The 27,550-nt window shown below is 27.1% G+C and overlaps 1 protein-coding gene across 3 annotated transcripts; it reads right to left on the bottom strand.

Annotated features, from left to right (window-relative positions):
- Positions 1 to 1,026: 1,026 nt before the first annotated feature.
- Naa60 (N-alpha-acetyltransferase 60) lies at positions 1,027 to 27,017 on the bottom strand. Of its 3 annotated transcripts, XM_067286380.1 has the most exons (6): positions 26,844 to 26,991; positions 11,204 to 11,358; positions 6,455 to 6,584; positions 3,954 to 4,050; positions 3,650 to 3,887; positions 1,027 to 1,869 (listed from the first exon to the last, which is right to left on the bottom strand). In XM_067286380.1, exons 2-6 carry the CDS (start codon positions 11,311 to 11,313, stop codon positions 1,752 to 1,754), a joined length of 693 nt encoding a protein of 230 aa, XP_067142481.1. In that variant the 5' UTR covers positions 11,314 to 11,358; positions 26,844 to 26,991; the 3' UTR covers positions 1,027 to 1,751. The 3 variants fall into 3 exon arrangements, with proteins under 3 accessions (XP_067142481.1, XP_067142480.1, XP_067142479.1); XM_067286379.1 differs by lacking the exon at positions 1,027 to 1,869 and having other exon boundaries at positions 3,395 to 3,887; positions 26,933 to 27,017; XM_067286378.1 differs by lacking the exon at positions 1,027 to 1,869 and having other exon boundaries at positions 3,395 to 3,887.
- Positions 27,018 to 27,550: the final 533 nt, after the last annotated feature.

The raw sequence follows: 27,550 nt of genomic DNA, 5'->3' as shown, positions 1-27,550 counted from the left end.
GAGCCATATAACCTTGACCAACGCTCCGCACGTTGTCGTGCTTCGGTGCTTGCTATCACTCGCACCTCAGTGCCCGGGTGGGGTGAGACCCACACCCCCTAAACCATATTACATCAAATACTCCATAAACAGTACTCAAAGCCAGCATAGTCACCCGGAATGAATAATTAAGCATGAGCACTCTTAGCAGACTGCACGGCATGACTCCCAATTGTGTCCTGTAAATAGGCCGATTTCCAGGGGCTGTATCTTGCAAAGTCACACGTAGAGGTATGATTCCTATGGGCATGCTCTACAGCTCTGTTTAGGTCCCAAGTGTCATTCACATCTGCAATTATGCCATTTTTAGACAAACTTACTGTTTGATAAATCAATCAACATTCTCTGATATACATTTTGATATAGAGGCCCTAATATTTAGGAAACAAAACAGGCATTTAGGGCAATGTCCTAGCTTTATTATCTAAAATATTACTAATAATCCTACTTACTTGTTAGTAAAATATTACAATAGCTACTAAGAATAAAATTAATATAGACAAAATAATTTGTATTAGTTTTATTTTTCTGTTTAGAAACAGTTTGATTAATTTGCTAAATCTTTAAGTAGAAGCAATTTAAATTTTTGTAAATCATGAGGATTTAGTTTTCATGGATGATTTGATAACTTGTACTATAGATAGATGTCACAACCTGTGGGTGATTGCGATCAAAGTCAAGACGCGTACTGGAGCCGCCATTTTGGGCCTTTTTGAGTCGCACGTTTAAAACAAACTTGTACGAGCAGTCACTTTTATATGACTAAAATTGAATAAATTAGTTTAATTAATGCCGTATAAAACTGACTACTCGTACGAGTTTGTTTTAAACGTGCGACTCAAAAAGGCCCAAAATGGCGGCTCCAGTACGCGTGTCCCGACCTTCTTGTATAGACCTTGATTTCTATCTGTATAAATTTAATCATTTATGCATATTTGAAATCCTTATTAACATGATTATGGAAGAGCCACAAGAAGAATAACTGTATTTATAATGGACAATTTTTTATTTATCATCATTTTGTTTGAAAATAAATATACATAACTCAATAACAAAGAAAAGTTTGAGTTTTATTAAAAAATATTTTCATATAGTCTCAGTGATAAGTGCATTAAAGCAGCCTCACTATCTATTCTCATGAAAATATCGTAATTATAAATATGTTGAAAATAATAATAATCGTATACAGTGGAAAAAAACATTTAAAAATGAGAAAATTGCACTTATCACAATTCGTTAGGATCGTTTTCAATACAGAATGGCATACGAAATACAAGTTTCCTTTATCAAATGGAATCATTCATTATATTACAATAGAACTTTACACATAAATTATGAAACTAAATATATTTACATTATAAGCACATCCTAATTGCTATAAGCAATTTATGGACTTAAATAAATTGCTCTGCTTTGTTTCTTTATGGCATATTTGCGTGGTGAGATATAATTTAATTATATTTAAATGTATACAATTAACCTATAGAAATAATTAAAACTGTGCTAACATCTTCGAAATTTACAAAATCTCAATCTGCAATTCTATCACAAAATTAATTTATGCAAATTTGAGATTAATAATTTATTATATATATATATATATATTTACTAATGTAGATATTAAAAAAATGATATTCTATCCAGCTGTACATCACCAATTTTTACTATGAAGTCAGCTTTTGCATATGTAGTTTTTTTTTGTACATGCAATTTTAAGATGTAAATGGCCATAACTTTGTAATTAGCCTTCTCATCATTTGCAACAGATGTTTTGGTAATGAACATACTTTCATTTGGAGAGCCAAACTACTCCAATGCTTGATATAATCTGTTTTTTTTGATTAAAGATAATAGAATTATTAAAAAAATATAAATGGTCAAACCCCATTTATACATTTCTCAATTGTATGGTACATTTTTATATTAAATATTTTCTGCATGGTACTTTATCCATTATAAAACACTTCAGTTATGTGATTTCACACTTGTACATCATATTTACTCACTTTGAAATGGATAACTTGCAGAATGAGTCTTCATTCTTTCACTTGACTGGAGTTTTGGCAGATGACATACTACACCAGTATGAGTCATCAGTTATCATTTCACAGAATATATTCACTTGTACAATACAATACTTTTTTTTGGTTATCTTGAAAAAAATATAAACAGGGTTTGACTGTATACATATTTTATATTATTGTAATTATTGAAAATTTATATACAAAAATACTGGATTTTTATATTTAAATTAACTATATGATTCTAAATTGAGCTAGTATTTAAATAAAACTAAATATTGTCAGCAGGATGGTCACAGTGACAAGGTGCCTATTGCTCTAGCAATCTGGGATCAAATCAGAACATGTCAAAAAACCTCAGGAATTCTTCGGGCGATGGTCTATATCAGTAAGTTGGGTCCCATCCCTCTAGCCATTGTGGGCTTGGGGAAAAAAAAAGGGCCATCTTAGTACCCAGCCACGGGCACAGAGTAAAAGAATAAAAATATTGTATTATTTCAAATTTAAGAGGCACTTTTTTTCATGTTTCCAAACTTAGAATAACCTGAATTTAAGAAGACTGCCATATTACTCATAATTTTTTTCCAGAGAAGAATAAGCTTACAGTCAAATGTAATAAAATCACATATTCCTCTATGTAATATAAAAAATATTCTAACATAAAAATATTTAGAATCTGAACTTCTATGACTAAACAAAGGCATAAAGACAGTACACTTGCAAGGCTTATCAACTGCAAACAATATCTGGAAAGCAAGTAGACAAGCTCTAGCTTCATCACTGATTTTAAAGTCCAGCAGTATAGTTAAGAAAATTAATCAGTGTAGACTTTAAAATCAATGGTATAGCTAGAATTTCTGCCACCAAGGTTGTCCTTGAATTTGCTGACACCACAAAAAACACAACATAATATACATCAAGTGAAAATATAGCCATAGGAAAAACCTAAGAAAAAATTAGACCGCTGTTCTCAATGTTATTATTGACTAAGCACTTAAATAAGTAGTATGGTCAATAATACCATCTACGACAGAACAGTCCTTAACGTTGTCAGAAATTTCCAACAATAAGCATTTTTATAGAAAGATATAATATTGTTTGATATCTTGCATCATTCTACTATCCCTACAAAAACTTATATTTTCATAGACCAGTAACCAAGATAGACCAAAAGTGTAACCCAAGGTGGACTTCTCTCTCTTATCTATGCTACTGCTTCAAATATTCAAGTGCTTTAATGTTTTATGACAAATTCTTTTAACTATATTTACTTCTAATTATCATTCAATTTTTTCTATGGAAATTATTACTTCAAATTTAAGATGCACCCAGATTTTAAAGGTAAAGTAATTTGTTTGTTTAAACTTAATTTGTAAGTTTTATAAAGAAGACAAATGATTGAATTCTTTCTTTTTGTTTAAGATTTTATCTGATTCTTGATACACACTTTTTAGAAGTTATAAATTATTATAATTTGTTTGAATGATTTTGGAAAAATTACAATTTCTATTTTATAACTTCTAACAAAAGAAGTGTGTAATTTTTCTATATTTAAATAATATAATAAATCACAATACTGAAAAGGATATAGTAAAGTCCACGGAGGATGACCACTATTTATGTAGAGGACGTACGAAAATCCATCTTTTAGGCTACCGTGGACAGAATAATACAGAGGAAGGTAAGAATGCAGTCGAAAGTTTCGATGTTCGTAGAATCTGATTGCTGTCATATTAGTAGTCAGTACATGTAAATAAATAGCTTTACAATTGTTCTCTTCTGGATTTGTTGTCAGGTGAGATATTAAGCTATCTAAAAGGAGAGTTGCTAATGACGAGTAAAATAGATTAATATTCAGTAATAAACACGAAATAAAAGAATAGAATTTCTTACCAATTCCATTTCGACGGCACTCTCTGACTACTCCTAAAGTCAATATGTAAGCTACTTCAGTATTCTTTGCAAAATGCGATGATAAAAGTCCTTGGTCCTATTTAAAACAACAAAATTTTAAAAATTATTATATGATCTATTAACAAAGATAATTTAAAATAAGTTTTTCTTTTTATTTGCTTGTTATTTATAAATAAGAACTTCAAACGAAAATCATATCATCCATAATGAATATAAAATAGAAATATATACAAAATGTGCACAATGAACAAAAGAAAGTTGTATAAAAATCATATTTATTTCAATTATAAAAAATAAAATGATAAGATTACAACAAACAACTGAAATTTCATCTGGCATGTTTATTTTCTATTACCTCACCTGAGATAATGAATCTGATTTAAGATAAAATATAATCATGTATAGAAGATACACAAAATTAATTCGTAAGAGGATAAAAACTCCATCTCCTGTAGGTTTCTACAAGGAAAGGCCTGTTATGAATGTATGTACTTTCATTATTATGAGATTATTGCATCACATTAAAATATGTTCTTTTTAAAACACTAAAATTTTTATTTCTAAATTACTCAATGCATCATTAATTATGGGTAAAGTTGAAGGAATGCTAACATTTTTGATACAGTTAACATGCCATCTTCAGGCATAAATAGATGAAAGCGGAAGAATGCCAATGTGGATTAGAAAGGAAGATGGGAAGATGGACTATGACAATGGCAGTTAACATGTAAAACTAAGGAGATATTGCCAGGCAGGGAAGTCCTTGTCCCTTCTGTTTAAACACTCATTGGTAATCATGTTATAAATTTCACATTTTTCTATGCTGGAAGGGATGAGGGGCAGTTCTGATGATTCTGTCCATCTGCAAATCTACTTCAGTACTGGGAAGCTGTATCTGATATATACTGTTTTGAAGCTGGTTTCCTCATTGAATGAGACAACATACACACTATTACTCCATTTGTCATCTGTGAGGCCATCATCATTCTGTAAGAGGCAGTATAGAGTTGGATTGCATCAGGGGGATATGAATAGCAATGAACCTGAAGATAGATTGAAGAGTTTTGGAGTATATCCATGTGGAGAAGAAACAGACTTGCTTGCGTTTAGATATATTTAACTTCACCCACTGTAAAAGATGCATTGATTAATTCAGAAGTTTAACTACAGGGTCTAGTTTATACTTGTTTTTTGACTTCTTTTAACCAAGAGGTCATGAGTGATGTTATGTTTTATTAAAATTAATTGTTCTTAACATAAATCGGAAAACAGGAAAATGTATAGGATAATTTTATAAATTAACTTTTGTATTCTTATTACAAATATTTGGTTAAGTAAGTAGTACATTAGATTTTTAATTATTTATTAAGTGTTGTAATGTGTTTTGTCAATAAATTTGAAGTAAATAAAATAAATCAGTATAACTTACAAAACATTATTTCTGAGTAAATTAATTCTAGGTTTAACTATTTCTAATAAATAATATATAACAGCATTATAATTGTTGGAAAAAACATATCTCATAAAAAAAATTATTATAAAAATCATCAAAAATTCGAACAGCAAATTTTGTTCTTTATATATAAGTTAAAAACTATTTTTTTTTTTAATAAGGAATATTTTAAAGAAATTTGGAAATAAAATTCATATCAAGTTTTGAGATATCAATACATATAAGAACAAGCAGTTCTCAAGTTATATGCATAGTTTGAAAGAATATTCATTTCAAATAAATAATTATAATAAATAGTTAATTATTGCATTTACTGCAATAAAAACCTTTTATTAAAAGTATATGAATTTTTGAAACTGCGTAATTATTACAAAAATTATTCAAAATGTCCTCTACCTGCTCCTATCGCTTCACTAATTGTGGTAAATCTCTTCAATTCAAATCATCATCAAGATTTTTTGATTTCTAACCTTTCCTAGAAATTTCTTTATTATTAATCCCATTCTAACAACTAAATCCTTCACATGGATTTCACAGTATTTTTTGTTTTTTGACATATAATATCAATGCATATACAATACTTCAAGAACAATTCATTCTTAGGCATATGTTTACTGGGACTGTTTTGCTAATCCCGATCCTCTTAAAATATGGTATAAATTTTTTCCAATCTTACTGAAACGTCCTGTTTAAAAACTAATACCTCTTCAACAAATACGGTAGAGTTCCAACTAACCAAGACCCATTTAACCAAGGTTCTACACTATGCATGATGAAATTTTTAAAATTTCATCATGCAATTTCCTTTAAAAATTTTTGCTGTTAGATTTTTAAACTTAACAGAAGATGAAAAATCTAACGGAAAAAATATTAATCATTAATCTTTAAATGATTTCTCTTACATTCAAATTTTATATCATAAAATGGTAAATTATAATGCAATTTTTATTTTATAGCAGCAACTCTTCATAATTTTATAGCAAATGTAAGTAATTAAAAACTTAATTATTAAATTTTAAATCATTACCTCTCTGTTACATTTTGATTGAGATTTAATTTCTGCCACTATTAATCCTATTATCTGTAACTTGTATACTGCAGCCAGAGAAAAAAACTGCTGGCTAGATGTAATTTCTTCATACCAATTGTCTGGATATCTGTGAAAATACACCAAATAATTAATTTTTGTTTTTACGCACAAGAGTTTCCTTTAAAAAAACATTTTCTTATATAGAAAAATAAAAAAATTTTGAAATTTAATTGAACAAGGCAAAGTTTTATAAAGTAAATTGAAAATTGTCTAGAGTAAACTTGTTATAAGTACTATATTTTCATGCATGTAACCTGGAATAATAATGAAATCTTTGCATAACCTCTCCACACGTACTCTGCGCCTATGGAAGTGTATCCATTGCTTCATATGTTAGAGTTTATTATTGCAATTTGAAATCTGTATATAACTCACCCATTACATAACGTACATCCCTTTAAAATGATCTTTTAAATACAGTCAACTAGTAGATTATATGCACGAAAAACTAGTATATAAATAAAAAACTTCACATTTGTAGACATGCAAATAAATAAATGTTTTGCAGTTGCTGTAATTATTACTTTACAGTTTTAAAAAAATAAGTCTTAACACCTATTAAGGTGTTAAGACATATCCATTAGTTTATTATTTTTTTTTTAAATCTAGCAATGAGTTGCCTAACTTTCCCAGCTTTTATGAGATTTTATTATAAAAACTTTATATATTTTTAATTACTATAAAATGGCAAAAGGATTAATTTTGAGGGTATAGATGAGTTTTATAAAAAAGTGTAAATGTTAATAACTAAAATATTCATTGAGTTTTTTTGTCATCTATTTTTGAAATGGGATAAAAATTAAGAATAGAAACATAATTTTAAGATGTACAGTACCATCATATAATATGTAAGTTTTATGTTATTGTATTCCCCTTTTTTTACTTGATATTTAATAATGTCGTGAACCTTACTATGATTTGTATTTTTAACAGCACTAAAGAGGAATTGGAAACATAAACCGACCCGAAATGCATTTGATTAAAACCTCTTAAAATAAACCGTAAATTTTCTAACCATTGCTGTAAGGTCGTCTACCAAGAATCATTTCTTTCAATTACAAGGAAGGTACACACAGAATAAGAAAGTTTGTCTTAAATAATAGATGTATAAACGATAGAAGTTAAGCATGTGGTTATGTACACTACTTCAGCTGTATAACTAATATCAATTGCATTTATTATATATATTAATTTAGACTGAATCAGTAATAGATTATTAGTATTATAAAGTGAATTTAGATTAAATTGAATTGATAAATTAATTGTATCTAAATTATTAGATAGTCCAGTGACATCAGATTAAATTATTAACATATATTATTTAGTTTTCTGTAATGATTAATGAATATATTTTACTAATAATGATGGACAGGTGGCCAAGGTGGTAAAGGCTTGTTGCTCTGATAGACCAGAGGTCAAGGCCAATCCAATAATTTCAGGAATTTTTCACAGATGGTTTCTATCCCAGACACATTATGCCCCATCCCATACCATCTAGTTATCACCCCTACCATGGGCCTGACCAACCCATAATGGATATGAGAAAAAAAGCTCTCTTAATGTGCATAGAGTAGAGTTAAAAATATTTTTACAAATAATAAAATAAAGGAAAAACTTTAATCTGTTACATATATTTTTTTCTACTAATTTTTTTATGACAATGTCTCAAGAAATACACATTTAAAGAAAAGAATGGAGTGAATGTAAAACAAAAAAAATTGCAAAATTGCCATTTTAATAAAGAATAACAATTTTCTAGAGTATTTTTTCTATGCAGTAATGTTACATATAGAAAAACAGTTTGAAAAGTTTCGAGCTGCTCTATATTTGCAAAAACTAATTACCTGCACTCATGACATATTTCAATGTCATTACTCTAGATGCAATAGGGCATATTGTAATAAGGCACGTCTTTTCATTCAACTACCATAGGCTACCAAATAAAGAAGTATAGCACATATTTGATATGGATCTGAACATGAACAAAGAGTAGCAATTAAATTTTGTTAGAATAGACAAATCTAAAAATTTAATAGCTACTCACAGAAAACATTCAAACTGATTCAAAGAGCATTTAAGGAACATTGAGACACTTTATCACGGGGACAAGTGTTTAACTGGCTTAAGAAATTTCGGAATAGACAGAAGACAGTCAAAGATCAAGTGGCATTGTGAAAACAGTGGAAGGTAAGACTTCATCATAAACCAAATATTGTTGTAACCTATAATAAATCATGGTTTCATTATTTTGATCCAGCAACAAAATTGGAATGTGTTCTTTGGAGACATCCTAGTAACCTCTAACTAAAAAAAAGGTAAAATTGAAACAAAGCGCAAGCAAAGTTATGGATCTAGTATCTTTTTATTATTTTTTTTTTGAGATAAAAGAGCATCTATGATGACCGTATTCAGTGAAATTGAACTATCACTAGAAGAGTATTATTATTCAAGGATCCTAAAGAAATCGAAGAAACATCCTGATTATACACAAAATGATTGGATTCTTCATCAGAATAAAACCATTCTGATTGCTCAAACATATCATTACTGACCTGAATATCAAGCTAACAGCCTTACTCTCTAGATCTTATATCTTGTGACTTTTTCCTCTTTCCAGAAGTGAAAATATAGTATTATACATATAAGCTTTGTAGAGGTTTATGAAAACTGAGTTTTAAAATTGGTTAAATGCATTGAGTTGGAGAAAGAATATTTTGAAGGATAAATAAAGCGGTTTTTGTTTGTTGTCAATATTTATAAAATATATACAAAGATCTTTCAAAAAATATGTTTTACTTTTATTTATTTACATTTCAACAAAATAAACATAATTTTAAAGATAATAATGATATATATTATAGATAGTAAAGCAGCTAAACTAAAAACTTTAATTATCAAGAATATAATAGATTTGAGTTTTGAATTTTTTTTAGACTTAATAATTTTATAATAAGAATAAAATATTGTGATAACGATTTACAGAATGTTCTATAACAATAATAATAATAATTATTATTATTGTTTTCTATAGTAAATATTGATTTTGTATCAATTAAACTCACTTAAATTGACTTAGCTTTATAAGAAAAAGCTCATTTAAAATGATATGCTGATTTTTTTGTACACAAAACTTCAAGGATAATAAAGGTATGTTTTGTTCTGAATTTTGCAAAATGCAATTGAAAAAAATCTACAATAAAATGTAGGTTAATTAATAGTATACAGGAAATACAAAAAATGAATGGCTAACTCTAAATAAAAGAAACTTGTACAGATTTCTTCATACATGATTGCAATCAATTTTATCGGTTGTAATCCACAAGTTGTTAAATTAGTTATAAAACTGTTTTATCACAATTAGATTTCTTAATTTTCTTATCTGTTTTTAAAAATTCTTTGCATTTACAAATATAATAAACATAACCTGTAAATTTTAGTTTTAGGTTAATTGGATTTTCATTCGGAAGGAAAAAAAATATTTAATAGCATGATACAATTTTTTCTTTATCACAGTTTACATTAAAATAAAACAAATAAAAAAGACTTACAGTTCTTACTAAAATAACTCAATATTCTATATATTTAATGATAAAATTAATTCACTAGAAATAAATTTGATATGCATTTGAAAGTATGAATATAATCAAATTTTAATGAAATAAAATAAAAATGAAAAAAAATGGATATTATTTCTACAAGTAAAATAACTCCAAAACAAAAATATACATTTATAGATTTAAAACAAACATTTCAATATATAAACTGTGTAAGGAAGAAATAAAAACTTAAAGAAAAATAAAATGCATTAGGTAGTTAGAAACCAAAATTATGCCCTTCAGATTTATTCCAATTAGTTATGCTCTCAGGATGCACTCATCCTGTCTTATTATATAGTATAATTATTCAACTTTACTCTAGGAAGAATTAATATTAATCGTGTAATAAATTCATAAAAGCAATTTCATTTTCAAGGACGTGCATGTTTTTAATTAGGTTCTCTCTTTTTTAAATGCTTTTATTTAACTTGCATCATGTCCTCAAATCTTGAAACTCAAATTTCATCCGCTTCTAATTAAGACGGAAGGTCGAGAGTTTAAGGACGCCCAAGTTCGGTGCACTTTAATAATAATGTTTTAGGTGACGGCTCCACTCCAAAACCCGAAACACGTAACCAAATGTCGAATTTAATCACGATATGTATGCACTGTAGCGATGTATATGGGGGTGAGGGTACCCCCGCCATAATTTCAAAAAACATTTTTAGTTTTATTTTTAAAAATATATTAAAATTATTATTTTTAAATTGGTATAAAATCGTGTAAAGCTTATAATTTGACTTGTAACATTCATATATGGTTTCTATTATATTTACATTCCAATAAAGTAGAAGCTGTATGCATACTTATCAAAAATTAGAGATTAACATTAGATATGAAGTATTTTAAATGCTATTTGCTTATTAAAATCCATTATATTGGGCTAATATCATGTTTTTTATTTAAATGCCAAACCTATATATAAATAATAAACAGTTATAAATTTACAATTATGATAGTTTACTTTTAAGATATAGATAGATACATAGTAGATACATAGAAAATAGTTAGTATATTATCATCATTAATTAAATACTAAATTTTTTTATTAAATTTTATTTGATAATAAAAATAAGATTTGTTTATTTACTCAATCGGAAACCATTCTGTACATAATCTTTTCACTTCTGGAACATCACTTGGGCATAAAAATCTCAACTGTACATTACTATCATTGCACAGAGGTACTTGTTTGTTCATTCAGTCAATACTTTTTCCATTGCAGTGAATCCTAATACACCAAAACTAGTAAAAGAAAAAAACAATTCATAAACGGTGTATAATATATTTTATTTAATTAATAATAAACATAAAAATTTGATATAAAAGCTATTTTTTTTACATAATTTTAATATTTCAAACTGAAATTATGTATGTATAACAATTTTACAAATAAAATAAATCTGCATATAAAATCATACTGTTTTAAATATAAGAATAGAACTTTAATATTTTTTATTAATATATATGCTATTTATAGTTAATTAAGAATGTATAAAATCCAATTTAAAAATGACAATTTTATATGAATGCAACTGCTATAGACGGGTATAAATAAACCCGTTTTCATAGTGTTTTATACGCTCGTAATATTAAAAATATATAATTGTGTTATTTATAATAAATATTTATCTATCTTTAATATTTTTATGCTATTAATAAAAATATGTAAAATTATATACAATTATTCAATAATTTAATTTGGTTGTTATGCTAAGTATACTAATATGATAATATGTTGTTTGTTGCTACGCACTTGTTTATAGATTACATTTGTCATTGAGAAACACACATACATTCTTCAAAATTAATGTTTTGAACAGAATCTCAATAGTTTGATTTCTTATTTGTTCAACAAAATGATATTAAATTTAATCTTTCGACTTAAAAATCGAAATTTTTATTATTATTTTCGTCGAGTATTTAATTTCAAAATGAGTTTCAAAGAAATGTATATCATATCTCTCGAATTAACTCTCTTTTATATGATTTATTATTAACTCAAACAAATGAATTATAACCTGTAATAGTTACGTAAAATTATGAAACAAATTAAATACTTCTATTTCTAAATTATTTTATTCTAACTTCATTAAAACTAATTATATTCTTTTTTTTCTAAGAATTAACACTATATATATATTTTATAATTAATTATTACATAATAAAAGAAAAAAAAGATTTACAAAACAGGATAATTTGTAATTATAGAGGAAAGCGTTTTATGAATTTATATATTGAAAATATTACGTAATTTATTACAAACTCCAAAATTGAATTCCACATACGTTATGTTATTCTGATGAAACCCAATACTTTTTATGAGATTAATTATTTCTAACAGCCTTTAAAAAGTCTTGTTTAACTATTTTGAGTGAATATATACAATAAACAGCCTTACTATTTAGATATATGATGAACAAATTCATAAAATAAAATTTTAAAAATATTTTTTGATAAAATATAAATGTACTGTACAAGTTAAATTATACTATATTAGCGAGGTTGAGGCCGAAATTTTAAACGTGAAAACGTGTATGTTGGGCATTCGGCGCCGCTTTCCTGTAAGCCTAGAAGTTTGACAATGGCGTTTGGAATGTTGAACACGATTCCACTAACTTTCCAAACACCACTGTCAAACTTCTAGGCTTACAGGAAAGAGGCGCCAAACGTCCGACGTACACATTTTCGCGTTTAAAACTTTGGTCTCGATCTCACTATTATTCTATATGTATGATAGGTTTATTAATATATAGGTATATCAGTAGCTGGTTTAATTGGAGTGTATTAAACTATTTTTAAAATATATCACTTAGCAACTTATTTGTTCCATTAAATAGATCACACCAACCTTGTGATTTTAGCAGCCGTAAGTCGACGAACACTAACATTTTCAGTCTCTGAGGCCATCTTCGGGTGGTCTCGAAGAGACTGAAAATGTTAATGTTCATCAAATTACAATTGCTAAAGTCACAAGGTCTGTGTGATCTATTAGTTATCACCTTAATTTTTTCAGTTTTTTTATTTTATAGTAAACAACAACATAATTTAAAAACGTTTTATTGATAATTTCGATAATTACAATCTATCCCATATGAGAATACATGACTGAAATTTGCATTGTCTAACTACATAAATTATTATTTTCTATTACATAAACAGAAGATGGCAGATGGTAAAGGCAAGTTACTATTCTGGAGATCTGGATTTGAGACCAGGTCAGCTCAGAAATTTTTGGGTTAAGTTATCCGGATATGTTAGGCTCGTCTTTGGTCAGCCGGTTGCTCTCATTGTGGACTTAAATGTTCACAAAGCCACAGTTTATGCAGATTACTATTTTTCTAGTGCATATTTTATAAATTATGCACTAGAAAAAAGCTTTATTAAAAACTCTTTTAGATTCATTTATATGTGAAAATAGTATCTTCATTAACATCAATATTTTTCTAACAAATCTAAAATAATTTTACTCACCATATTTATTTTTCAAGTTAAATTATCTTTTATGAATTTTCCTTATAAAAATGTGCATACTGATTTGACAGATTTTTCCTCAATCGATAACAGATTAACATAACATACTTATGACGACACGACACGACACGTAAAGAATATTCTAAAAAATTATGCAATTATACAATACAAAATAGAGATATAACCTATGTAAAATCCAATTTTCTGTTTTAGATTTAATACAAAAATCTATAGCAATAATAAGAATAAAGTTTAATTCATATTACATTAAGCATTTATATATAGAGTGCTTTAAAGTTGAATAATGCAAGTTTAGTAGATGTTACGACTACATTACTTGCATTAATTTGAAATTTTAAAACACTTCTATAACTCAAACAAAAATAAACTGCACTAAACCTTACAATTGATGTTTATTATGTAATTATGAAAAAGATGGTTTCACTACATGTAGATGACCTTGATAACCATATTTTATTATATATCTCATCTTTAACGAATGCTTTCTATAATACTAAATCTTGTTCTAGAACTTTATAACACTGTCATTCTGTTTTAATAAACTTGGTAAAATAAAATAAAATTTAAAATTTTGCGCGTTCATGTTTTTGAATGGTCAGTTGATACCAAGCCATGATTAATAAGTAAAGGTGATATTAGGTTGAACAAAGTTTTTGGTAATTTTTTAATAGCTATCCTTACTTAACAAAGATGTGTGATTTAATTCTAACAGTTGTGAAATTTAACACATTATTGCAAATTTGAGATTGTATTCTTGGTTCAGGTTATTTTATGCTTCAAGTGCATTTTTCACTGTGGGCAGTTTGAACTCCAAAGAGAATTTTTGTGGAATTTAGCATTTGAAGTCTGAAGTGTTGAAATTTAAAGTACAAGGTACCACTGTATATACAAATTTGATATTCTTACTTTCTTACAATAGAATACAATATTTACATAACACATTTAAATTTTATAATTATAATATTACTGTAATTTTGAGTGGATAACATGTAGTAGCATTAACACCACCACACAAAATTACAAGGATAAAAATAAAACCTTTGTATAACCCACCCTACCATATATTGTATACGTCTGGAGTAGCAACCAAAAGCAAGATAATTAAGTGGTATGCAATTTATAAGTGTCATCTCAAACAGTAAAATATTGCTTTTTCTGTTTTATTTTTGTTAACAAATCATTTTAGATATACATTAACAACCAAGCCAAATATTCTATAATAATCATATTAATTTCTGGTTTATAGTTTGGCTAATGAATCTATTACTGTAGTAATTACTTGATAATATAAAATCTTTTTTAAAAGTAAGCAGTTAGACTGCTACCTTATTCTAATAATAACTATCGAATAATAATTACAATAATTTTTGAATTAAATAAAATTGTTAAATTTAATTTAAAATAATGACTAACAAAACTGAACTAAAGATGAATACTTTTTGCTTTATTTTTAAATCTTGTAATGTAGAAATCCATTTTACATTAATTAAACTAATATGTGTATAAAATGTAAAATACTATATAACAGACATGGGCAAATGCGGCTCTTGCTGAAAGTGTTAATTTCTGTTTTTTATTATTATTTTTACAATTTTGTGAAAATACGTTTATTAAAAAAATTCAATATTTGTTTTATATTATATTTATATTATATAATAAAATCACGTGCCTTACCATACTATCCACCACGACAGTACAGAACTGCAGTTCCCATGCATTTTGCAAAACCTACATTTCGGCTTCCACTGAACTCTTGCTTGCCCACCCGAGCTATATAACTTCCAATCCAAGCATGCATTAGCAAAAACAACTGCTTATTGCAGTGGTGTACACACACAAGGATGTGTTTGTACAGTCTTCACTAAGAAGCATTTGAAATGTCTCGTGTATATGGTACAATACTTAGTCTTAACAAGAAAATGGCTACTGAGAAATCACTTTAAAATACCAAGAAATTTACTCCTGTACTCACTGGCTACCCCCATAATTCAATTGCAGTGTTTATGAACTGTTTCAAATATGTAAATTAAGTGTAAAAATAAATACAATTTATTCTTTTTATTTTATGACTAATTCCCTTTGTCCAGTAATAATAATAATAATAAAATAAAGTCAGAAAACATTAAACAGAAAATTTTATTACTGATGTTAAAATTATTTCTTAAAGCATTTTTAATTGTAAATAATCATTGTATAAAAATTTAATTCTTTTTTGTTTCTTGTATTTTGTATTAGACTGAAGATTAATCTATCTTAATTGCAAGTATTTATTAAAAAATTAAATATTAATCCATTGAAATAGATCAGGGTTGTAAAAACAGCAGAGAGTATAGTTGAACACTTGGTGTCGTTTACCATGAACACACGAATAAATAATTGTCCATCTGGTACGCTGGTTACTAGTGACTGATCGATCGATCATATAGTGTGAATCAACTGTAACTCATTACTAGGATTTAAAATTGGTATATATACTTACCTCATTAAATAATCCACACCTTTTTAAATTATATTTCAAACACAGATAACTCATGGGTTAACTACCCAAAATTACTGTAAATACAAGATCTCTAAATTAGAATGATACTAAGGAACAATACAGGCCCCCCCCATACTTTTGTAAATAAATAAATTTAAAAAATCAATTAAGTACAAGGATTTGTATGTGACAAATGAACTTATACACATATGTAAATACTTGTACAGACAGAGTTTTTCCATGACAGCATTCACAGTGAATATAGGTATGACCATTCTAATTTATTCTAATAACATTCTAGTTACACTACTGATTCAAGGTAAAGTAAAACATTTTTATTTTTAAACAATTTCATACAAATAAACGTAAAAAGGAATTAAAGAAGTTGCTTGATAAAGCTCAATAAATAAAATACAAATGTTGTTAGTTATTAAAAAAGTTCTTTTTCTGATAAAGATATGAAAATTCAACCTTGTTATCAATTATAACACAATTTCTTTCTTTTAGATTTATGATGAGAAAAAATAACTTATATTTATTACTTTAAATTTAATAGAACAGCTTTAAAATAAATTTATTATAGCATGACAATATATACGTGTACTATGATATAATATACATGTACAGTACATTATATATAAGCATAGTTTATCATACCATGTGCCTTCAAAAATTATAGTAATACTTTTAACAAGTTTATTTCCAATTTTTTAAATTTAATTTTATCAAAATTTTAGTTTTAAATATAATTGTTGATGAGAAATTTAATTGTTTAATGATATCTAATAATTTAAGTTACTAAGTAGTTATCTAATTGGGTTATCAGCAAAGATAATATATAACACCTGCATAAAGATACAAAAGAAATCACTAAAAAATGTATAAAATTACAGTATGAATTACATTTAGCTTACATAGAGTCTAAGTGACATAGATCACATCTACTACTTTATAGCAGATGTGATCTATAGATTTAAAATACAAAAATGACTGAAATTTATAATGAAGGTTTATGTTTATATTTCATATAAATGAATCAATTTTTGACTTAAAAATTTAATGTAGATAAATCCAAATTAAATGAAAACTTTATTTAGTGTTTTTATATACAGGTCAATGAGAAAGAAGTTTAACCTCATGTTTTATTTGCAAAACTTATGCAAAAAATGCAATCATATTAGGATATTTTAAATAACTATGATGACATTTTCATCTATATATTAATGCCTCCAAGTTGTGAAGCTGTATCCAAATTCCTCACCAATATTTGCTCAAGATTCAACTACTCAAAACCCCTATGTTAAATACAATGAACCCCGATATAACGCGAGTGTCAAGCGGGAAACAACACCCAAGTTATACCGAGCAGCACAGCGTAACACAGTTCACCTCTTTACTTTAGCAAAAATGTCAAGCTTTTCTTTCATACTGTAAGCTTTTCTTTTACTCGTCATGCATACAATAACTAAACACTATTCAAAATACATTCAGGAACTCAATACATACACAATTACTCAATACGCAGTAACAATAAAATGCGCTACTCACCGACACCGCATGGACCTGTATAAACGTGTTTGAGCTTATCGTGTCGCAAACATCGCCTGCGCTATAACCGAGTGCGCGGTATAGTGAGCAGCGCTATAACGAAGGTCCACTATACTACACATATAACCAATACCCAGCAAGAAGAAATTACAAAAAAGCATATTTTTTCATCCATGTTTAACAGATATTGCCAAACTAACTGACCTTTGCAGCTGTTAAAACAAACAGTTATTTGTATAATCAAAGTTTTTTTGATAAAATTCTGTACTGTGACACAACATTCCAGTATGCCACCAGGAAATGGTGAAGTTGTCATGTCATGTTGTCTGCATCTGCAATCATAATTTTAGAGTAATCTATGAATTTGTTTTCCTCTTCTCATTCATCATAATCGTCTTTACAATCACATTCTAACAGAATTTCTGCCACAATGTCTTCATCATTCACTTCTTCAATATAAGTGGCATCTTTATTTACTTCAACAAAAATCATTAAACTTTGCTTCTTTTGGTGCATTTAATTTTTGGCATAAATGCTTCCAGTGGCTTACAATATCTGTATCATAATCTTCACCTTCAGTTTCTTTGTTGGCTGTTGTCATAACTGCTTTAGAAAAGCAGTTTGCATTCTTGTTGTATTTAGTGACTTCAAAGCAGAGAAAAACACTTGAATGGCATCCAAAATATGGGGACTTTAGTCATGTTCTAGTGCAATATTAGCCAATATTCATTGCATTTATTATTCCTTGATCAAAAAGTTGCAAAACTGAAGTGCAATTTAGATGGACACAACATGAATATGTTTAATATTTTTTAGAATATTTTTGTGAGCTGAACAGTTATCAATAAATAGCAATATCTTCCTATTTTCTCACTTTATATGTTCATCTAATGATAGAATCCAATCATAGAAACTGTTGCATGTTATCCAAGATTTATTATAGCAATATTCACATGGCAAATTGCACATCTTTTTGAAGCATCATAAATCTTTATACTTTCCAATAATTAATGATGTCAGAACCTGCAGAATTGGCACAACAGTACTGTCATTCTTTCCTTTGAAAGTTTTCCAACTTAACAACATTCACCTTTGAATACAAGAGTTTTGTTAGGCATCAGTTTGTAAAACAAGGATTTATCATCCATCAGCATTGAATATTATTCTTGGATGATGTCTTACCACAATGCTGCATCATCATATGGTGTGTCATTTTCTTCGCCACAAATTGTTTTATAAATGATATTATATCATTCTCTGAATCTATGCAGCCAACCTGTACTTCCTTTGAAATCATTAATGCCAAACAATAACACAAAAGATCTTACACATTCACAAAGCATAGGACCATTAACTGGTATATTCTTAAATCTTGCATCAAAAAAACCACTTATATACTGCTTTGTCCACTTTTGTTGTCTCTGATATGAATTATTTTCCTCTTGTTCACTCATCAAAAGGATGTGCATCTGTTCATTTATATCATCATACACTGTGGTATTTTATACCAGAAGTGATTTCCTTGCTGTTGTCTGGTACAGACAAGTCATATACATACCTATTGTTGTAACTACACAATGCTTATCTTGAATATTAAATCTTGTAGATGCACAACAAATAAAATGTTACCATTAGCTGGCTTTTAATGACTTGTGTTGGAAAAACAAATCAATAATAATCAATGTACCTCTCCCTGGCATGGTAGAACTATAGCACAATTCTGACTAGAGAAACATACTGGATTAAGAAGTTCCTTTCTCGGTTTCTAGTTGTTGAACAATTTCTGCATATAACATGCTGGTTGAACTTCTTTGTCGCTAACCTCTACATATACTGAACTTATTTTGCTGTATTGTTGTATATGACAGTGCAAATAATACAGTAAAATCTGTCTAAAACATAACATGAATAAAATAAACTATTCTTCAGAATGGAGCAATTTTCTATGTTAAATCTTACTATAAGCCAGAAACCTGTCTAATGTAGAGATGGTTTATGCATCAATGCAAATGATTTAATTCTTCCATATTCCATGTTTGTTAGTTGTATATTACTCATTTTGATATGATTCATAACATTCTAATATATTGTATTTGTTATCTTTCAAATTGTTTCTACATTAGTCCATTAGTTTTGCTTCTCAAGGTTGTGTTGGGAATTTTTAATCTTAATTTGAAATTCAATAATTAAAGAGAAATGAGAACTATAATATATAAATCAAAAAATGTGCACTCAAAATTACAATTTTTAGTAAAATTATTATTGATTTATTGTCTTGTGAGAATAGTAAACGTGGAATTACTTATCAATTTTTGGATATATTGATGTTAATTCTCTGTGAAATAGAAATTATATGGTGTCCCACAGCTTCAAGAAGGTTGAGAATCACTGATTGGGCTGCAATTTTTGAAAAAAAATGTAGACCTATAAATTCCCACTGTCGTCCATCTGTCTTTTCTTAATCTCGAGAACGGAGTTAGATAGACGAAAGATGAGACCAGATATGGAAAGCTAAGGGACAAGAGATCTGATTAACTGTCCACAAACTTTCGGTTTGCACTGGAAATCTCATTATTTCAATTCAAAAATTCTCTCCTGAACAGAGTTAGATAGATGACTGGCATGACTCTGTTGTTAATAGGAAAAGTATGATGTACAGGGAGAAAGACACTACAGTACTAATTTGAGGTAAAGAGCATCGATTATCCGAACACCAATCAACCGAAACATCGGTTAACCAAAAGTGTTCCAGTCAAACTGTGTCGGGACACACGTTGTGCTAAATTGAACATTTTTGATACTAGATTAACTTCTAAAGTATAATTTTTTTTGTTTTTATATTCTTCAATATATTTATTTTGTTTGTACAAAATAATGAAATAACTTTTAACGATACAATAGCCACAATTATTATTATAAAATTTTTTGTCAGGTTTAACATCGATGAAGATTCAATGCGAAGCGACATGCAACGGAGAAAAATTTTAACATGGGATATACTAGTACACTCAAACCTGTTTTTGTGCGATTTTTTATTTGTGCGGTCTTTTTTTGTGCGGTTAATAATAACTTTCCTTAGTTTCATCGAGATTGTTTTGTAGTTCTGACGAATCTGACAGTTATAAATATTGTAGTAGAAAGCTTTACGAGTTTAAATCTCGCTCTTTCTGGTCTCGAGAAATTCGTAGTTTCAGTCGGAGACAGATATTCCCAGCTGGGGGAAAAGCTCGACGTATTGGAATGTTGGTGTCGTCGGCCAAATGGAAAAGTTTGCCGGAAATGATGTCAGTGTCGACGCCACGTCGGTTGTGTTTTCTGCTCTCGGACAAATAAAAAATCACACAAAAACAGGTTTGAGTGTATTTTCTACGTGAGACTTTTTTTTTATGCGAATCCCTATTCACTGCATAAAAACAATTACTTTTTAATTGTGTTGTAAAAACTATTTTTTATAGCTACTCATGAAGTTTTGTGCAATTTTTTTTAATGCATTTTCTTTTATGCAGTCCCTATCCACCACACAAAAAACAGGTTTGAGTGTATACTATATTAATAATGTATTTTTTTTACATAATCGGTTATCCGAAAAGTTGATTTTCCGAACAACCCCAGTCCCCAATTGATTCGGATAATCAATGCTCTACTGTATTTTAAATTAAATAAATTAAAAATATGAGTAAAAATTGGAGCCCAGCATTGTGACAATGTCACAATAAAATAATTGCTTGTTTAAGGTATAAACTATTTTTATGCTACGACGATATAATAAACCAAATCAATATTTACACAAAACAAAACAAACATCCAAAACTACTACATACATTTACATAACATATTTACAATACAAATTTTATATAACAACTTTACTAAACTTAATAAATATCTTACGTAAAGGTAAGTTGTAATTTTGGATGTTTGTTTTATTTTATGTAGTTGTTGATTTGGTTTATTTTATCATTGTAGCATGTACCGAAGAGGAATACAGTTCAAAATGCACGTAACATTAAGAATTGTAATAAAATATATTGGATAATATCCTTGTCTGCTTTAGTCTTTGTCATTTGGAAGAAATGTTGACTGTTTACATTGGGAATTGATGAATACATTATTTAGATTTCTAAATTTATGTTTTTTTGGATTAATAAATATTAGTTTTGCTATTTTTAAATGATCACTTTTGGCTTATAGTAACCTTCATAAAGAATACTTTGTAATCAGATAACATTATAAACAGCAAATTAATTTCTTTGATTAAAACTGAAAAACTCCACAAACTCTTACTAAAAAAACTATAACGAGAAAATATAAAAAATGGTATAATAGAAGTTGTTTCAAGTAAACAAAAACCAGTAAAGATATAAAAACACTTGCTTAATATGTCACACTGATATTTTAACTTTCTAATTTAAAATATGGAATTTGGATATTGTCATATTTTCAATATTAATTAAGTTGGAATTAGATTTAATTATTATCCACCGATATTAGATGATACCATTAAAACAAAAATAAGAAAAACCACAAATAATAAAATTTAATTATTACTATTATATTTATAACCGAATTGTATAGTGGAGTTTGTTTTGAAATTTGAAAAATCAAAAGCACGACAGTCAGATTTAAATAGTAAAACATTATTGTAATTTATATTGAAATGAATTTCATTGCTGTGACCATAGACCGTGAGGCAATGACATAACTAAAAATAAAAGCTTCAGTACATTATATGTTAAAACAAACAAACAAATGAAAAAAGGAAGAAGGAAAAATGATATCGAGACATCTGAAATGAATATGTTATGTGAAATTTAAAACAACTGAAATATATAATTTTAAAAAAATTACTTAAAATTCAAAGTTAATTTCCAATTATTAATCTTTATTCAACAGTACACTTCAACTTTTAAACCATATTTCAATATTAAATTAGTATTAATGCAGCTTAAAAATAATACAGTAATTTAGGTTTGTATTTAGTAATTGATTCAAGCTTTGTAATATTTTACTTGATATGTGATATAATTAAAGATCCAATTATCAAATTAAAAAACAATTAATTTCATAATTACCATAATTACTATATAAATGTTTATTAATATATTATCATCATCAAATTGTAATAATAATAATAATAATAATCCTGTATTTTTAGGAATAAGTTGCAGGCGATATTTCAGTTGTCAGGTCATTATCAACTGTATTGTTGTGATCAAATATTGTCATGCTTGACACATGATTACGAGAATAAATAAAGATAAGGTCCTTTCAAATTTTCTGTTGGTACAAGGATTTCACATCTGTTTAGATATATTAATCATCATTTTACACATTTCTTTGAATTTCTCATAATATATCTGAATAAAAAACAGCAGACACGACAACCCTTATTCCTTATATAACAATAAAACTTCAACTTTTTAAAAGAAGAGATTTTGCATTCATTATCCAACTTATGTCTTTATTAAGATATCTTTTAAAATTATTTTAAATATCATCCATTACAATTTTTGATAATATATAGTTTTTTTCTAATTTTCTCTGATTATTTTTCTGCAAACATTTCTCAGAATACTCTCATCCATTGATATTTGAAATTATCACACAAATTCCATTTTTTATTTTGAAATACAATTCTTTCACATTATTAAAATGAGAAATGGAAGTATCTGCTACTGCTCTTTTCTCATTTTTCTTTTCTTATCAAATGTAGCATTTAAATTATGCATTTATGCAGAATTATTTTCTTGATTTCTATTATTTAAAGTATGATTTATTCACTTTCATTTATAATGTTTTACAGCTCAGATTATAACTTATAGAACTGAAGATGCAACTTTTATCTACAGCTTTTTATGTGTGCAGTAAAATTTTTAGTACTCTTTGCCGATTCTAATTCTTTAAGTGTGACTCCATTCCAAAAATATCTCCCTTCTTTTACTAGTTATAAAATTAGAACACCTTTAGACTTTTTTCCTTCTATTCTTCTGATAAAGAACATAAAACTATTTCCACTGCCATGTAACAAGCAAGATATAAATAAACTTTTCAGTATCGAAATATAAAAAATTCAGGTAAGTTAAATATTTCAACATTTCAACAATTTTAGAGGAATAAAACTGTCTTCTTTATAGAACTGTAAATTCTTCATTATTTTTTCTTGGGAAACAGACATTTTTTCAATAAATTATGCTAATTATAAACTATTTTTATTTTCATTTTATATTATTTCAAAACCATATGATAACGTTGATCAGATAATAGCAAAATTTGATAATTAATATACAATATTACCTACAGTTACTGGCGTAAATGTGGATATGAAAGTTAGTTGTACGGATATTACACTTAACCATATGCAGTGATTATTTAATATATCTGTATATAAAACTACAAAGGAAGATAATTAATTCTATTTACATTTCACAATAAACAATTACAAACTACTTTGAAAAATTAACAGTTTGTTTTATCTTGTAAAGATTCTAGAATCTACTGATAATAAAAACCTATTGTTTTGAATAAGTTAAAGTAGTAAAGGTTCTTCTCCATTGTTTAAACTTTTTTAATCTTTTAGATTGAAATAATTTTTTATAATACATTTACACTTAAAATAAATGTTTATTGTAACAAGAAAGCATTCAATAATTATACTTTTTCACACAAAAGCTGATGTAAACATACTGCATCACTAAATATTATAATATCCTTATGTAGAGAAGGCAAATTTTCCACCGATTCAAAGATCAATCTAAATAATTTTCCACATAAATTAAAAACATACAAGACATACAGATATTATACACATTATTTCTAAATATTTTACAATATTTTATCACTTCAACATCAGCAGCAAAACCACAAATATAAGCAGATCGTATTAGAGTAATGATATCAAGATTTGTAAATAACGAATTTTGACATATCTAAACAAATAAAAATATTTTTCCAATCTGAGTATGATACATTTACATTGGAGTTTTTCTTAATTAAAATAGAGTATGAGTTATCAATATTTAAATGTTTTTTTCCCCCCTTTTTCTAAAGACAGAAATAATGGCAAGTTCAATTTGTTTAGATTAAAATTCTTTCAAGTCAAGCTTCTATTTAATGCTCAAGATAATAGGAAAGAAGATCAAGCATACAAAACTACATTTTTTAAATAAAAAAGTAAAAATTAGAGTTATTGCTTTAAGAGACTATGTTTTAATAGCTTATGATCCTGTTTTTATTAAGATAGTAAATGTTTAAAGTAGTCTTTTATACAATCCGGACGGCAAGTGGTTAATATACTGGCTCTATTGAAATAATATGTCATATACAATAATGCTAAGAAAACTACTAATGCACATCTTTGATAACATACATTATTTGTAATAATTACAAAAATATGAAATTAATGACTATAATTTTTATTATGTAATTATCTCTAAATATTATAATACAATATGATAAAATTACGGTTTATTTGCTTTAAGACATATAATTCTGAAAATCAATAAACAATAATTTTCTCTCTTTAATGTCTGTAATAAAGACAAGTGCATTTCATTTCTAGAAAAATATCTGAATCATTTGTCATTCAAATAATTTCAATAAAATCATTCCCATTACATTTAAATTTACATTATTTACTACACTATTTGTCTTACTTATTAACAATGTAACTAGTTACTAACAATGATTGTTACAAGATAATTTCACAAATTTCAAATTGTACAATGCAATGGATGCAATTCTAAATACTAAAGTTATAATTTGGAAATTAACATATAATAAGCAATAAAATTCTTTTTCAATGCGTTACTTTGTACTTATTTTTAAAAAAATAACAGAAGCTTGAGAAAATTTAAAGATTTTCATCAAATTTAATTATGTTGACATAAAAAATTAATTAAGAGAACTCTTTATCATTAAATAATGTATTACAAAAACAGCTGTTAAACATGCGAGATTTAAATGTTTAAGTCATATTTTAAGAATTCTCGAATGAGTCATTTTATAAATAAATTTTTAAAAGTAAAATATAATATATGATAAACATTAAGTTAAGTTTAAGTTAGTCTCATTTGAAACTACCAATAAATTTAGCTTTAAAAATATTATTGTAATTAAATCTTAATTTACAAATTTAATTCTATAAAATATATTTAAAAATAAATCTCTTTAAATAAATACGAGGTTACTTACACGTAAACTAAATCGGATAAAGAATAAATACAGGACCCAAATTTATTAGCATTACTCGTTATACACCAAAGATGATCGACACTCTTAATAAACACAAACTATTTAAAACAATTCTGTACTTACGAGCGTATCCGACGGTCGGGGCGGATCTAGGTTTTTCGGGGCCCAGGGCTTTACAAAGTCCAACGGGGCCCCACTTTTTGTTAGATTACGAATCTTTAAATTGGAGTTTAAAATTCATTTTTAATAACATCGAAATCAGAATTGAAATATATTTATTTATGGTGTTGAACGACAAACTTTACCAGAAAAAGTATTAAAAACTTATGATAATTCAACTTTTGTGCACTCGGGGGCCCGGGGCTCAAGCTCCATTAGTCCCCAAGTAGATCCGCCCCCGCTAACGGTAACTTCTACTCAAATGACTCGTCCATAAATTTATGTTTTTTCCATTTTGCACTTGAAATAAACACAAATTACTTACATAAAGAATAAATATAGGGCCCGAATTTATTAGTATTACTTCTTAAATGCCAAAAACAATTAACTCTTAATGAATAGAAATTATTTTAAACAATTCAGTACTTGTGAGTGTATCTAATGGTAACTTCTACTGAAATGAATATAAATGTATCGATATCATTTGTTAAACATGCAATATAGGTTTTTTTCTTTATTACGTCTTGTATGTTATTTAACCGAAAGCGGCATTGTTCGGTATGATCTGCACCAAAACAATATTGATCAGTTTCGAACACAACGATAAACAAACACAATAACACGCACATATGATCCATTAAAGATCGTTGTTGGATATTAAACGAACAAAATATATAACTGGAATAATTGTGTGACCTATCCGTTCGGATTTTCCAATATATTAAGCCGTGCCTTTCATTAATAACTGACGATTGGCCGTTTGTAAGAGAACAAATTAATAAACAAGATCGAGTCAATGATGATATAACTATTGTATGTCGAAGACGACGATCAATATCTTTCTACTAAAACTTTTCCTTACCTCGTTTATAGTCTATAATGCATATGTAATAGTGAGGGAACAATTTTTATAAGTGCAACAATTAATTCTATCCCTTTGCACATCCTCACCTGCGATTAATTTAACAGTAATAGTTTCCTTATTCATTTTCCTCTCCATAATGTGACCGGTCACGTGATTAAGCGTCGTCTAGCGCCATCTATTGTACTATACATTATTAAAAGAGTTTTAAAAAAAATATATGTAAATTTAATGCGCAAATTTTAAATTTTAAAATTATATTAATTTATAATTTTATTTTAGTAAAGATAAAAAAATATGAAAATCAAAAATTATAACGTTTGTTATATGCAATTTGTTTAATGTAAAATGAACGTTGCCAAATTTGTTCAATTTAAATTTTTAATTCTCGATTAATTAACATTAAAAATTTAAATTAATTTCGAATTTTAAATTTCTATAAATAAAATTTGCTTCTGTAAAAAATATTAACTTTTTTTTTAAATTATTGCATCGCCCCACGTTTAAAACATACCACGTGTTCTTTTATTAAAAGAAATAATAAAAAAAATTAGCACTATACTTTTGTTTAAGAACTTTGATCTCTGTTACCGATGATTTAATTCAGCAAAGATATATTTAGAAGTTAAAGACCATTTTAAATAATTATTCAATATAAAAACAATTTCAGCAAATCATTCTCATAATAGAATAAATAGACAAATAAT

The sequence above is a fragment of the Centruroides vittatus genome, unplaced genomic scaffold (assembly GCF_030686945.1).
Source record: "Centruroides vittatus isolate TY-2023 unplaced genomic scaffold, ASM3068694v2 scaffold_3315, whole genome shotgun sequence".
Lineage (NCBI taxonomy): Eukaryota > Metazoa > Arthropoda > Arachnida > Scorpiones > Buthidae > Centruroides > Centruroides vittatus.
Note: the sequence above shows the minus strand (reverse complement) of the source record. Positions and strands in the feature narration are given on the sequence as shown.

Excerpts from the sequence above, each read along its gene's own strand:
- Naa60 (XM_067286379.1), bottom strand. The coding sequence starts at position 11,313 with ATGAACAAACAAGTACCTCTGTGCAATGATAGTAATGTACAGTTGAGA. Across the intron at positions 6,585-11,203 it reads ACAGAATGGTTTCCGATTGA|ATATCCAGACAATTGGTATG; the intron begins GTAAATAAACAA and ends GTATTTTCACAG. Across the intron at positions 3,888-3,953 it reads GTGCCGTCGAAATGGAATTG|CAACTCTCCTTTTAGATAGC; the intron begins GTAAGAAATTCT and ends ACTCGTCATTAG.